The 15,012-nt window shown below is 37.5% G+C and overlaps 1 protein-coding gene across 1 annotated transcript; it reads left to right on the plus strand.

Moving 5' to 3' along the window:
• Positions 1-1,665: 1,665 nt before the first annotated feature.
• Positions 1,666-2,862, plus strand: LOC114633451 (calsequestrin-1-like). Its single transcript, XM_028782019.1, has 2 exons — positions 1,666-2,211; positions 2,836-2,862. Exons 1-2 carry the CDS (start codon positions 1,666-1,668, stop codon positions 2,860-2,862), a joined length of 573 nt encoding a protein of 190 aa, XP_028637852.1.
• The last annotated feature ends 12,150 nt before the right edge of the window (positions 2,863-15,012 follow it).

Consider the following 15,012-nt stretch of genomic DNA (forward strand, 5'->3'; position numbering starts at 1 on the left):
TGTATCTAACACTAGACAAATAACTACAGGCAACTTAAGATGGTCAAGAACTGGGATAAACAGTGTTCCCCAGAGAAGAGACACAATGCATGCCGATCACTGTGTCTCAGCAACTGAGCTTACAGCTCTGGTTCTGTGTGAAGGGAGATCATTGAGATATTGTACAGGCAATATAGAACATGTAACAACCCTCCCACCATAAGCTAGTTCAAGCTCCACCTTGGCTCCCACTGTCATTTTGAAAAGCTTACTCCACGGCATCCTTTTTAACATCTAACACTCTCTCATTGGAGGTGGAGAAAGTTTGCTTGAGCCCCCTGAAGGACATGAAATGTTTTTTATACTTGGCTAATTAAACTTTCTACATTCTCTTGATATTTGTGTGTTTTATGACAACGTCACGTTCGCTTTTTGAACTGGGAGAGTATGCCAAATTGTTACTAACCCCTAAAATTTGTGGAAGTGATTAAAGAGAATGGTGGGTGTCACTTTCCTGAAATGTGATATTTTTATGTTTAAAGATATCAACTATAAGTATAAAAAGGCATTTGATTTCTCCAAAGAACAAAATTTATGTTTTATACTTTGGAATTCTTTATTCTTGTCTAACTGGAAAAGAATGAACCAGGAGGTCTTACTTTGGTTAGTGCATCCTTCTAATTTCTGACATGGCTTTCCTCTTTTCTGTGTGTGCATTTGGTAGTGTGAATTAAATGCTTTCCAGATTCTGTTTTAACTTTTTCTCACTGTCAACTGTTTGTTCTGATTGTAACCATTACAGCATTTCAACTTTTCTGTCTCCTGCCTTTTTTTGGGGGGAGGGGGTGTCTTCCACTGCTGAAATCTGAGCTACACATGATTGGGTTTTAAATTTTTGTTTATATTTATCTTATATGTGTATATGTGCTTTCCTTACATGAATGTGTATGTATCACGTGCGTAGAGTGTCCAAAGAGAACAGGAGCACCAGATAGATTGGAACTAGAGTTATATAAATGGTTGTTAACTGGGTGCTGGGACTCGAACCTGGGTCCTCTGGAAGAGTAATCAGTGTTCTTCTGAGCCATCTCTCCAGCACCTTCTACAATTGTTTTATAACTCTGGCATAACTCATGTAAGACAAAAATCAGTTCAGATACGCTCACCTATATTGACAAACTATCATTTTCTGACAATATTAAATTTAAAAGACATGTTTTCTATCACTTTAAAAGGTATCCCATGATAGTAATGCCACAGTGGAAAAAAAATACGATTCTGAGCAGTCCTTAGGACCTTTATAGCTCATTGGACACAATGCATGTCAATCACTTTGTCTCAGCAAATGAGCTTACAGCTCTAGTGACGTATTAAAAGAAGCATTATTACTCCTCAAGGCTCCGCCCACTTGTGCTGGTCTACAGCCATCTTGTGGCCGGCATCGGTAGGCTGCTCCTCCTGGTGTTGTCTCATCCTCCCTTTTTAGGTACTCCACAGGTACCAACTCCTCATCTCATCAGTGGGAAATCTTCTCTGTTGCTCTCACTGCTTTCTAAGAGGTATTTGTGACCGACAACCTCCCTCTTCTTGGCGGTAGTCGTCCTAACAACGCCCCATCCCAACCAACACCAACACCTTCAAAGCTCGCGGCTACTTTAAGATCTTTCCTGGCAGGTCTTTTGTGAAATGTCTGCTGTTGTAGAGCAGGAACCTGGACTACCTGACCAAGAGCGAGAAGGTGATGGGATGGGGCACGACGCCAGGCAAATTGTCCTGCATGTGCTGCCAATTGAAGAAGCTGCTGATGACATCGATGGAACCGCAGCATTTCTGGTTTCACAGGCAGTGGTAAGAGCCATTACAGAGGAAGAGTGTGGACAAGAGGAGATATGGCCTGATGTTGAGGAGATCTGGCCACAGGTGGAAGAGGTCTGGCCTAGTTTTGGAGACATCTGGCCTGAAATTGAAGAGGTCTGGCCTGATGTCGAGGAAGACTGGTATGTCTGGAATAGTGACCAGGAGATTGATGAAGATCAGAGGAAAGATCAAGATCAACAGGGCCACCCTAGCGAAGTAAAAGAGGAAGACGATGACGATGAAGACGACGACGACGACGATGAGGATGATGATTATGTATACAAAGAGGATAAGGAGGAGAACGAAGGGGAAGATAACAATGAAAATCATGGGGATGAGATTATCCTTCGTGCCTGTGAGTTTTCCTATGTGGGTGTAGGTCTACTAGAGAAATCGTTTCTCTTAAATACCCCATGGTAGTACCAAAGTCTGTATATATGCTAATAATGACCACTTCCTGCTTCACCCCAGGCAAGAGGAGTAGTAAAGTTCAGTCTCTGGGAGCACACAGATTCAGAATGAAGGACTCTCTGAGAAGTCCATAACCTAGCAAAGGAAGCATAGAATTGGGAGGGTGAATACCTAATAGAAGGGGCTATCTCGACTATGGCTGCCCTGTATAACACCCCAAAATCCAGACTGCTGGATTTTCTTTGCCTATGTCTTTAAATGGAAGAGCATGAGAATTTTTTTAAAAAAGAATATGATTTATTAGTGGACAGAATCTTTTATCATAGAATAACTTATTTGTATCTTTACAAGGTTATAGGAGCACCAGAAAACTAGGCCTTTATGGTATTAGAGAACCTTTCATGGTCAGCTGACTGAAGACATTAGGTGATATGAGAGTTTCCTGGTACACAGTATTTAAGTTACAAAAGGGAACTATGTTCAATACTATGTTAAGAAAACATAGGATAGACTAATTTTCCTAAGAATTAAAAAAGTGGTCATGTTATATGTTTTACAATTCTTAATTATCTCTTATTCTTCCTACAGATTGAGGACAAAGGAAGCTATGGATGAAGATAGAATCAATGAATTGGTTCCTCGTGGATTGGAAATCATCTAACATTCATTAACACACAAATTAGTGATCATCATATTCTAAAATTCTTCACCCACTTATATACACTGAAAACTTCCCCCTCTGTTTAATCATTAAAGCAAAAATAAAATCATTTCAAATAAATGAATGGATGAGTGTTCTTGTTTTGTTTCATACTAACTCAAGTTGATTGATGTATATTCATTTTGTTTTAGCCTGCCAGTCACTGAAGCAAGTCCCTTTTAACTTTTTTGAGTCCTCTTAGTACACTTTCAATAAATTGCATTGGTAAGCTTTAAGCATTTATTAAAGCAGGTATTGGAGGCCTAGCATAGTCTGAATTTTATGCACAGAAACTGTCAAGTGATCCAGTTTGTGTTGAAGCAAAATGAGACCATTGGACACATGGAGCAGCAGCCCCAGCAGCAAACAGCAGCAGCAGCAGAATCTGGGAATTTGTTAGCAATGGGAACTCTAGCACCACTCAAGATTTACTAAATAATAAATTCTCATATTGATCTGGCAGCTTCTGAACACCTTTAGATTTAATATCAATATAGATTGAGAACTGCTGATTTAGAGTAACGCTTCACTACAGTTGGATCACCATTAGATTACTGAATTGAGACCTTTTAAAATAAATTGAATAAAACAATGAATACTGGATGCTGGATGAGGGGTGGTTGATGCAGGAAGATACGACAGTTCTGAGAGGTCTAAGACACAGAGAGAGGCCTAAAAACACAAATATTGGATGGTATAGTGGGGGAAAACTAGATAATGGAAAAAGCTAATTTTTGGATACTTTATAACATACATGTAAAGTTTAAAAACATGTAAAACAAGAACAATAACTACAAGTATATTATATATATATATATATGTGTGTGTGTGTGTGTGTGTGTGTGTGTGTGTGTATGTACATATATATGCATGCATATATGTGTAGATATATAAACTTGTATATATACATATATATGTAAACAAAGTGAATATGATGCATGCTTATGTAGCATACAGAGAATCTGCTATGAGAATGAAAATACCTATTATTACTAGGTACATTTTTGAGAAAATGGGATAAAAGTTAGGTAGTGGTACATGGTAGACTTCAACTGTATCAGAGTGTATCCATTAGGTTAACTCATGGGTGTATAGATGTAAGTATTCACTATACCTTTGTGTAGATTAGCAGTGTTTCTTGAAGAAAAATAAAATACAATAAATTTTAAAAGGCTTAACAACTGAAATCAGCTTAAGGAATAAACTGTAGTTGGATATGACTAGTGTAGATGCTCTGAGGAGAAATGGCAGGATTTTGAGTGTGGAAAGCCTTGTTCTGATATTTAAAGTTTCTCAGGTGTTCATTTGCTGTAGTTCCTTCTGGTATATTTTATGGAAGCATATCTAATCTCACAATATTAATTAGCATTATCTGTGTGTATACCTAAGTCTTTCTGTAGGGGTCAAGTTTCTAAATTATTAGGACCTTTCCAAAGTTTTACTTATCATGTATCTTTTTTTAAAGCACCTACCATTGTGTTTTCCACTTGGTAGATATGTGATAAACATTTCTTACAAAAACAAAGTTTACTAAAAAATTTACTTAATGCACACAGAATTGCATTTTTGATCACCAACGTTGACATTTAAAAACATGATAGGATAATAATCACTAAAACATAAATAGGAAGAATTCATTATAGTGTTATATAACACAAAGGGTAAGTATAGTCTAAAAAAATTGCTAACGTATTTTTTAAAACTAAAGAAGAAAAAGGTTTTAAGGTTTCCAATCCATACAAATTCAAATGTTTAATTTAATTGAATTTAGTGTGAATTACTTTGAATTCATCATGAAACACTACATATAAATATATGTGCCAAACTATGACATTATACTCCATAAATAAATGCAACTATACACTCATCAAAACTAAAGATAATATAATCTACATAGGACATATTATCAGGAACTTGACATATTCATAGCAGGCAGATGGCATAGAGGCACACTGCTAAGTTCTTTGTCACTATTCACACTGAGTAGCAAGCCCAAACATGCACATTGAGGCTAATACGTTCTTTAATAGCCCCTGATATTTGTTTTATGAAGTTGGGTGCACAGAAGTTTTGTGCCTATGAGGTAATAATTGGAATATCCTCTTGATTGACTGTTTTTTAATCAGAATTAACTGAGCATCTTTGATTAGTTTTGGACTGAAATCTAGCTACTATAGAAATCAGTAGGGTAATTCCTCCTGAACCTGGCAATAAATCTACCTCTAGATCCAGTTACACCACTTTTAGACATATACATAAAGGATTCTATGTCCTGTTACAGAGACATTTGCTCATCTGTGATCATTGCTACTCTATTCATAATAGCTAGAAATTAGAAACAACCTAGGTATACATCAATGGATGAATGGATGCATAAAAATGTGATACGTATATAAAATGAAACACTACTTGGCTTGTTTTCTTTTTTAAAAAAAATGAAATCATGAAAATTGCAGGTAAATGTGTAGAGATAGAAAAAAATTACCTTAAGTGAGGTAACCCAGACCCAACAAAACAAACATAGCATGTATTAGTTTATATGTGGATGTTGATAAGTCTTCAATAAGCAGGCTACTACTATCCATGTAACCACAGAGATTTGTCATAGAGTAAGGGAGTAGGAGCAAAGAAAGGATCTCCCTGGGAAGGAGAAATAGAATAGTTATGTATGGCAGGGGTGGGGAGAATCAAGTCAGGGAAACAGAGGAGTAAGGGAGGGAATATGTAGAAAAACAGCCAAAGCTAACTGGCATTTCATGCATCATAGGAAAACCTAATACAGGAGAAGCTTTTTAAAAACATATGCACACATAAAATAAATCTAAATTGAGTCGGTCACCAAATAATGAGAGAGACAAAGCAACAACTAGATATCTCTCACCACCCAATGAAAGCACCAGTGGGTTACATCTAATTGAGTTGTTAGCCAACAGAGAACCACAGACACTCCCAAACCACCTAGGCTATTTCTAAAGATATTGGTTGTTCTCCACAAACTGATGGTAAAGCTCTATTCCTAAGAACACTACCTACAAATTCATTGAACCCAGAGAAGTTTAGACTACCTAGGGTCTAGTACCTACCTAGAGCCTTCAGCCCTACTGATTGATGTTCATAGTGCTGGAAGGTACTCTAATTGATGCTAAAAGAGGATGGTGAACACCAACCCAGCTACAAACTCTGTGATCTGTGGGGGTGACCAGCCTGCAAGATATGCAGGTATAACAGTGACACAAAAGTAACCAATCACTATCTGCTTAGATTTAAGGCCCAAGAGCACTAACTGCTCTTCCAGAGGTCCTGAGTTCAATCCCCAGCAACCACATGGTGGCTCACAGCCATCTGTAATGGGATCTGACGCCCTCTTCTGGTGTGTCTGAAGAGAGCATTTTTACCTGAGATGAAATCCATGCCTAACGCTGCTTAGGTGGCCAAGAACATGAAACTAGATAGGCCATGGGCCTGGGGAAAACCAAATACTACTGTTCTGCTAAAGGAACATAGTCATAAAATGACTCCTAACAACATTCTGCTATATGCATAGATTGATGTCTTATTCACACAACATCAGGGAAGCTCCCTCCTGGAGTAGATAGGAACAAATACAGAAACCCAAAACTGGAAAATACTCAGAGATTGAGACACCTTAGAATACTCATTCTTGAATAGAATATCTCCATCAAATCCCTCTCCTCATGAATTAGGGAACCCTGAGAAAGAAGATGTGGAAAGATTATAAAATCTAGTAGAGATGTGACCATGGTAGGGTCACAGCACTGAGAGAGAAGTGAACACAAGCCACTATCCCTAGCCTAGAAACTATCTCCAATTGATAAGCACTCACAAATGAAAAAAATAGTTTTATCCAACAGAGTCTCACTAGATATACAAATCACACATAAGGGCAAGACCCATGCCCAGAAGTAGATAGCTAACACAAAACAAACCCAATGGTATTTGGGGTGTATGTGTCTCAAATGCTTGGGTTTTTTTATCTCACAAGTTTTTGCTTATATGTTATGGTTTCTGATTTTGTGTTTTCAAGGAATTTCTATGTGTGCAAATATGTGTTTCTCTGTGTCTGTATGTGATTCTTGTGCTTTTTATTTGCCTCTTTTTCCTGTTTGTTTTGTTCTATCCTCGTTAGTTTGTCTCTGTTTTACCTTATTTGTAGATGCCTGTTTGTTTTCTAATAAGGGAAGAATGAGCATGGTTTGAGTGTGCTCTGGGTTGGGGAGAATCTAGGAGGAATTGGAAGAGAAGAAACATACTCAGAGTATAGTGTATGGAAAAAATATTTTCAGAAAAAGGAAACAAATATTAAATCTATTTTGGCAGAACAGTGACTCCTGCCTGCTACCTGGTTTCATTTGTGTGGAGTATATTTTTCAATCCCTCCACTATAAGACAATGTCGATCCTTGAATTTGATGTGCAAATAGCAAAATATGTCGATAGCAAAATGATTCCTGTTTTCTGATCCACTTAGCCAAAGTCCATCTTTTCATTGGAAAATTGGGCCATTGATATTCTGAATTATTATGGAAATGTATATGTTACTTTATGTCATTTTGTTGACCTTTATGGTATTTTTTTCTTATTCCTAATTTGAAAAACTATTGTCCTGGCACCATCTGTCTGTCATCCACAACCTCTTTTATGTGTTCATCTTTCTCTTCAGTCCACAATATTCTTTCTGGTAGTCTTTGTAGTAATGACTTAATGGTCATAAATTCCTTTAGTATGTTTCTATTATAGAAAGTTTTTCTTAATCTTTCTATTCTGATGGATAATTTTGTCAATTAACATAGCTTAGGTTGGCATCTATGTTCTTTGGAATTGTTTTAAATTCTTCTGGCTTTTAGAGTTTCAGTTGAGAAACCAGCTGTTATGATTGACCGCCATTATATGTTGCTTAAGCCTTCTTTCTTGCTGCTTTCAATACCTTGTCTTTTTTCTACATACTTGTACTTTAACTACAGTATGGGAACTATAAAATGAGAACTTTTTTTCTTGTCCTGTTCATCTGATGTTGTCAGTGTCTATCATACCTAAATGAACTTCTCTTTCCCTAGACTTGGGAAGTTTTCTTCGCTAATGTTTCTGAGGCTCTGTGCCATAGCTTAAAACTGTCTTCCTTCTATACCTATTTTTCATACATTGGGCTTCTTTATGCTACACACAATTTCCTACATAATCTGCACATGAATTTTTTAATTTATAATTTTCTTGGGTGAATTGATCCAATATGGGACTTGGGGCCTCATAACTAAACATAGAAAGACTACCTGTCAAAGAACAAGCAAGGCATTAAACCCAATTACATGAACACTCCTGTGGCCATTGTTTTTAAGGGCTTATCAAGATGACCAAAATATCTGAGCCTACCCCTTGACTAGTTGTGTTTATTGTCTTGCTTCTTCCTTGACTCTTTGCATCTATTGTATTGCTAGACCAGCAACCTAGAACTGACCTTAATACTTGCATGTAATTAAAATAGTACAAAAACAAATAGGAGGAGGGGGATGGAATAGGGGATTCTAGGGATGGGAAATGGGCAAAGTGGATGGCATCTGAAATGTAAATAAATAAGGTATCCAATAAAAAAAATAATTTAAAAAAGAAAGACTACCTGTAACAAATCTACGGTCATTACAATTCTAAATGGAGAAAAAAGCTTATCTCACTAAAATCAGACCCAAGACAGAGATGACTTCTTTTTCCATTCCCACTTAAAATAGTGCATGAAGATCTCATTAGAACAATGAGAGAAAAAAACTAAAAAATATACAACTATGAAAAGAACAAGTCAAATAATTAAATTGTTTATGTTGTCTTCAAACCCTTGGCATCCTATTTTCTACATGATGAGGTTTTCACTGAGTGTTTATTAGACTTATTGAGTTCCTCATCTCCAGGTACATCTCACCTTTGTTTTCCTTCACTATTTTCAACTTATTGAATTCATTATTAATATCATGAATTGTCCTCCGTTCTATTCATCTATCTATCTATCTATCTATCTATCTATCTATCTATCATTTTCAACACATCCTAACTACAGTTTCACATCCCTCCACTCCTCCCAGTTCTCCATCCCCGACATCCCTTCTCTCCTAGATCCTCTCCTCCTCCATTTCCCTTCAGAAAATAGCAGTAATCCCAGGATATCAACCAAACACTGCATAGCAAGTTACAAAATCTACTAAGCACAAACCCTCATACTAAAGCATGACAGGGCAACACAGTAAGTAGGAGGGAAAGGGTCCCAAGAGCAGACAACAGAGTCAGAAATACCCACACTTCTACTGTTTGGAGTCCCACAAAAGCCAAGCTAAATAACCATAACATATATGCAGAGGACCTAGTCCAGATCTATGCAGGCTCCATGATTCCTGCTTAAGTCTCTGAGGGACTTTATGAGCCCTGCTTAGTTGATTCTGTGGGCCGTGTTCTTCTGGTGTCCTTAATACCTGTAACTCCTACAATCTTTCTTCCCTTTGTTCTGTGGGATTTCCCAAGCTCCTAAGGGCAGAAGCCAAAAGAGATCTCCAATTTGGGCTCTCTTTCTCTATCTAATGTTTAGCTGTGGGTGTCTACATGTGTTCTGTCAGCTGCCAGTGGAAGTCTCTCTGATCTGCCCTTATATTTTTATTCAGCCATTTGTTTGTATTTTGTTGTAGTTCTATCCCCAGTTTATTCATTCCTTTTAAAGCTCATGCAATTATTTGTATCTTCTTTAAATTGCTTGAAATCTTGTACCTATTTTATTTATTCTTTGGAGTTCTATTTATGTCTTGAGTTTTTTCTTGGGTTGTTCTTTTTAGGGACATTTACTACAAGATTGATATTCTTTGTGGGAGACATATTGTCTTGGTTTTTCATGATGCTTGTGCTTTTGAGATGGAATCTGGGTACCTGAGGTTGTGTTGGTAATTGTGTCATCTACTATGAAATTTTACCCTTCTAGTCCATAGTCCTAGTATGTGGTGTTAGACTGGGGAGTTTGAAAGCATCCCAAAGGACAGAGCTTGGAGGGAGAACTAATCTCTTACCAAAGCCTTGTGGACAGAGTCCTCAGTTGACAGAGTAGCTTGCAAAATTTCCAAGGCAGCTAAGCTTAAGGGAGTACAGTTCTCTTCCTAGGAAACATGAGTTTCTTGACAGTATAGGAAGGCCAGGTGTTAGTCTGGACAGCCTTAGAGAGTCATAGGGGTGGAACCCAGCAGAGTGCTTCTCTTAGTGAGGATGATCCTGTGGGTTGGAGACTTGTAGAGGCTCTAAGCTAAGCAGAGCTGATTTGGGAATATAATTGGACCAGCTATCTTAAAGGAGTCTTGCCCCATGTGTGGGCACAGCCTTAAGAACCTAAGGAATGTATGGGATGAGGTATAGGTAAAGTCAGGTGGGGATTTTTATCCCTAGGAAATATGAAAGCGGTGTACCCTGCATGCATGGTGAGCTAGAGGTCTCAGGAAGTGCAGGCAGGGAGTTTAATAAGAAATGGGGCTGTCTTCTTTAAAATCATGGTTATTGAAGGTATCTGGGAGAACTGGACATGGCACATCTGTTGGAGAACAAGAACAAAGGGGAGCCAATCAGGAAGCTGTGTAGCTGTAGCTAAATGCTGAGTCCTAGTTTTGGTTTCTTTATTCAGTTGTTTGTTGTTTTTTGTTTGTATGTATGTATGTATGTATGCTTGTTTTTTAAACAGGGTCTCATGGAGGCTGCTCTTAAGTTCACATTGTAGCTAAGGATGACCTGGAATTTCTGTTCCTTCAGCCTCCACCTCTCAAGTGCTGAGATTACAGTCATACCCTATATCATCTGGCTGAGAAAGTAGTTCACTGTTTATTTCTAGAGAGAGAGAGATCCTTTGTATTTTTTCATACAACAATAGAAAACAATATGTAGGGCTTACCAGGGGGCAGCCTTAGAGTCACCAGATCTCTAGACATGCAGGGTGAACTATTGTTCAACCATTTTTGATATGTGCCTATAAATGCAAGCCTTGTGATTTTCTTCTCTTTTGAAATCCATAGAACATTACCATTATCTACAGTCATTCTACTGAGCAATGACACACCACAGTTTCTTATCCCCATCTAAGTATATCATCATATTCATTGTTCAAACTCTTTCTAACCCACTTCTTATTCTTCCCAGCCTCTGATTACCATCATCATTTTAATGTTTATATATGTATTGTGTGTTTGTGTGTGTGTGTGTGTGTGTGTGTGTGTGTGTGTGTGTGTGAGAGAGAGAGAGAGAGAGAGAGAGAGAGAGAGAGAGACGGGGGTGTAAGCTATGAAATTTGAATAGGTTCTATAAGAAGAGGTGAGGAGAAAGGAGCAGTGGGCAAAAGAGCATACATAATAACTTCAAAAGGAGATTACAGGGATGCAAATTTTGTTTGAAAACACCATAATAAAACCTAATTGTGTGTGTGTGTGTGTGTGTGTGTATGTGCGTGTGTGCATGTGTGTGTTTAATTTAAAAAATAATTAAATGAAAACACATAAATATTGTAAGCTGAAATCTGGTCTTTCAGGTTGACAGAAAGTCATATTCATCATGATAGTAAAGGGTAGACACTTAATAGCAGTTGATTTAAACCTTTCAAATGTTTTTATAGATCACATGTTGACTCACAAATAAACTCTTACTGGGAAACTTACAAATATTACTCAAATTGTAGGTAGTTCCATTTACACATTTGGTTTATTATCCTTATTCCTTCTTCACTTCCTGCCATAGTTTGCCACCTAAACATACAAACAACATTGTCCTTTGGTTTCAAAAGGGAATCTTCACATTGGTCTCATAGCCCTCTTTCTGCAAAGTGTGTACCTACAGTTCTAGTGTCCACAAGGCTATAACCAACCATCCTGCTCCTCTGCCCACTCCCAAAGGCATCCATCTTCTCTAACACATAGCAGACCTTTTGCCACACATTTTATGTAGTTTCTTGGACTCAAGGCTTCTGTTCTTTTCCCACATGAAAATAGTTACATGGAGGCTAGCTATCATCAGCTGAGTCAGGCATACCTATAGAGAGCCCTTAGGATCAGCACAAACTTCCCAAACTTACTTCCTCTGATAAGCCTTGGACCTGCTGTTACTACCTCATTTGCTTTCTCTCCTGTTATACATAGACTGAAATGAGTGTTTTTTTAAAGCAATGTGGAACTTTGCAATTTAATTTCCACATAGAACAAAGACTAACAAAACTAGAAATTTGTCTAAATGTGCCTACTGATATCTAGAGATATCTTTAAGCTCCTCACTGGAAAATGAATGAACAAACAGCAGAGGCATGCCTATAGCCCTAGTACTTGGGAGACTGGCAAAAATTCGAGTTTAAAGCCTGCCTGATCAAGATAGTGAGTAACAGTGCCTGCTGTTAAGTCAAAGCACTTAAGTTTGATCTCTACCATATGGTAGAGGGGAGAACAAATTGTCCTCTGACCTTCACATGTATGACATAGCACACAAGTGTCCCCATAAATGCCCATGTGTATGTATTATTTTTAAATGTTATTTAAAACTTTTAAAAACAATATCAGCCAAAATTCCTGTGTTTTCCATGAACAATTACAAAAATTAGAAAATATAATTTTATCTGTTACTTACAGAAGCTTGCAAAATGCTACATACCGTGTGCTGATTTGCTCATCGCTGCCATTGCCACTGAATCTGCTGGGCCACAATGACCAAATGACACAGCATTTTGCATGGTTGTCTGGAGCTATTATAGGGCATTTTCTTGCTCTGAGCTACATTTGAATGTATATGTCTTTTAGACTACACAATAAATGTCTACAGGATGCAATCCCAAAGGCGTATGTGATCCTTGGACAATAAAAAGTAAGTCCAGGAAATGTCATGCCTGGTAGTAGGGGCAGATGAAATAATTTCAACACATTATAGACCTCTGATTACCTAGAAAATACATTAAAGATACAAGTCCCTAAATTTTTGTAGGGCTCACCATGTAAGTACAAACATGTCTTAGCAGTTGGGCAGTTGGTACATCCTACTCATCAGCTCCAGTCCTCTGCAACAAGCCACAAGGGATGCTGGCTAGCATAGAAATGTGATTGTGACTTCTCCCAAAGGTCCATCTCCAGTGACTTGTTTGGAGATGGAGCCATCAACTTCTGTCCAGTCAGTGTTGCATTTTTCAGCCTTAAACTGAGTTCCACAACAAAGTTCTGAGGCTTAACACACTGCTCAACTCCTAATGGATACAATCCATGATATACGTAATAGGATAATGCCCAGCTATATTAAGAATAAAATGAAATCATAGCTTCTATAGAAGCATGGATGTGATTAGAAATCATTAAATAATCTAGGCACAGAAAGACATGTACCACATGATCTCATTCACATCTGGACTATAAAAACATCAATTTCATAGAAAATGATGATGGTAATCAGAGGCTGGGAAGAATAAGGAGTGGGTTAGAAAGAGTTTGAACAATGAATATGATGATATACTTAGATGGGGATAAGAAACTGTGGTGTGTCATTGCTCAGTAGAATGACTGTAGATAATGGTAATGTTCTATGGATTTCAAAAGAGAAGAGATTATAATATTTTCACTATTAGAAATGATATTTGAAAAGCAAGAAATGTTTATCCTGACATAATAAACATTGCACAATTTGGGTATGTATTGAAACATCACATGCTCCTCATAAATATGTCCCAAGTCTGAGTCTGTAGTTTTGTATATTTGCTAATGGGTAATACTTAAGGGCCAACACTGAAAAATACGTTAATCAAATATTACAGTAAAAAGCTTACAAATGGCAAATAAGCATATAAGACAAACACACATATATGATATCCAAAATCATTAGTAATTAAGAAATATAAATCAGAACCACTGTATATTTTAATAGAATAGATTCATACTATGTACCAATTATTGGTAAATATCTGAAGAGCTGACCCATGTACCTCTCATGATAGTTCAAAGTATTGTAATTACAGTGAAAAGAGTTTTACAGTTTCTTCATATGCTACATATAAAATTACCAGATGATCCATTCATTCTACTACGAGGTATTTATCATAAAAAAAAGTGTTTATACATCTCAGACTTGCCTATGAATATTTGTAACAGCTTTATTTGTAACCCCAAAACCTGAAATCAAAATGTAAATGTATGAAAAGCTTCAGCATATTCATTTAATGTAGTACGCAATAGTAATAAAAAATGTACAACAGTAATTCATCTCAAAATTAATCTCTGAGTAAAGAATGGTGATGAAAATGCATGAACATAAAATTTGGATGGGGAGCATTTGTGTAGTGACAGAAAGCAAATAAATAGAAAAACTCAAGAGGGAATTCATAGGAAAGAATGTGGGAAGAGTTCGTGATTTTGATTGTGGTGGTCATTTAAATCATTCATACATGTCTGAACTTGCAGCTTCACAGCATATATGATAAGTACATACAGCATATTTATTACATGTCAATTATACTTCAATAAAGCCGTTCTTACAAAGCAAGCGATGAAATACTGAGATAGTTTCTTCCCCTTAACCTGCAACCATAACCTGCACTTTGATAACTTCTAGATAATACGAAGTTCTTCCTCACAATTTTAATCCAAACACGAATAAGGGGCAGGGACATAGCTCAGTTGGTAGAGTTCTTTTCTGCCTTGTGAGCAGGCAGCTGTCAGTTTAATCCTCAACATCTCATAAAAAAAACCTGGTATATGGCTGCAATCCAAGCACTCAGTGGGTAGACTACCTGTAAAGCAGCCTGGGCTGAACAAACAAAGGTTTTGCTAGGCATAGTGGCACATGCCTTTAATTCCAGAACATGGGATGCACAGGCAGGTGGCTCTCTGAGTTTGAGATCAGTCTGGCCTATATAGTGAGCTACTGAGTTCTAAGACAGCCAGAGCTACATACTGAGATTCTCTCTCTCTCCCCTCTCCCTTCTCTCTCCTCTCTTCCTCCTCTCTCTCCCCTTTCTCCCCTCTCCCCTCTCTCTCCTCTCTCTCCCTCTCTTTCCTCTCTTCCCTCTCTCTCCCCTCTCTC

The sequence above is a fragment of the Grammomys surdaster genome, unplaced genomic scaffold (genome assembly GCF_004785775.1).
Source record: "Grammomys surdaster isolate TR1022 unplaced genomic scaffold, NIH_TR_1.0 670, whole genome shotgun sequence".
In the NCBI taxonomy this organism is placed as follows: Eukaryota; Metazoa; Chordata; class Mammalia; order Rodentia; family Muridae; genus Grammomys; species Grammomys surdaster.

Bases quoted from the DNA above. Each gene is read 5' to 3' on its own strand.
- LOC114633451 (XM_028782019.1), top strand. From the start codon at position 1,666: ATGTCTGCTGTTGTAGAGCAGGAACCTGGACTACCTGACCAAGAGCGA. The intron at 2,212-2,835 runs GTAGGTCTACTA...TTCTTCCTACAG, and splicing joins GTGAGTTTTCCTATGTGGGT to ATTGAGGACAAAGGAAGCTA.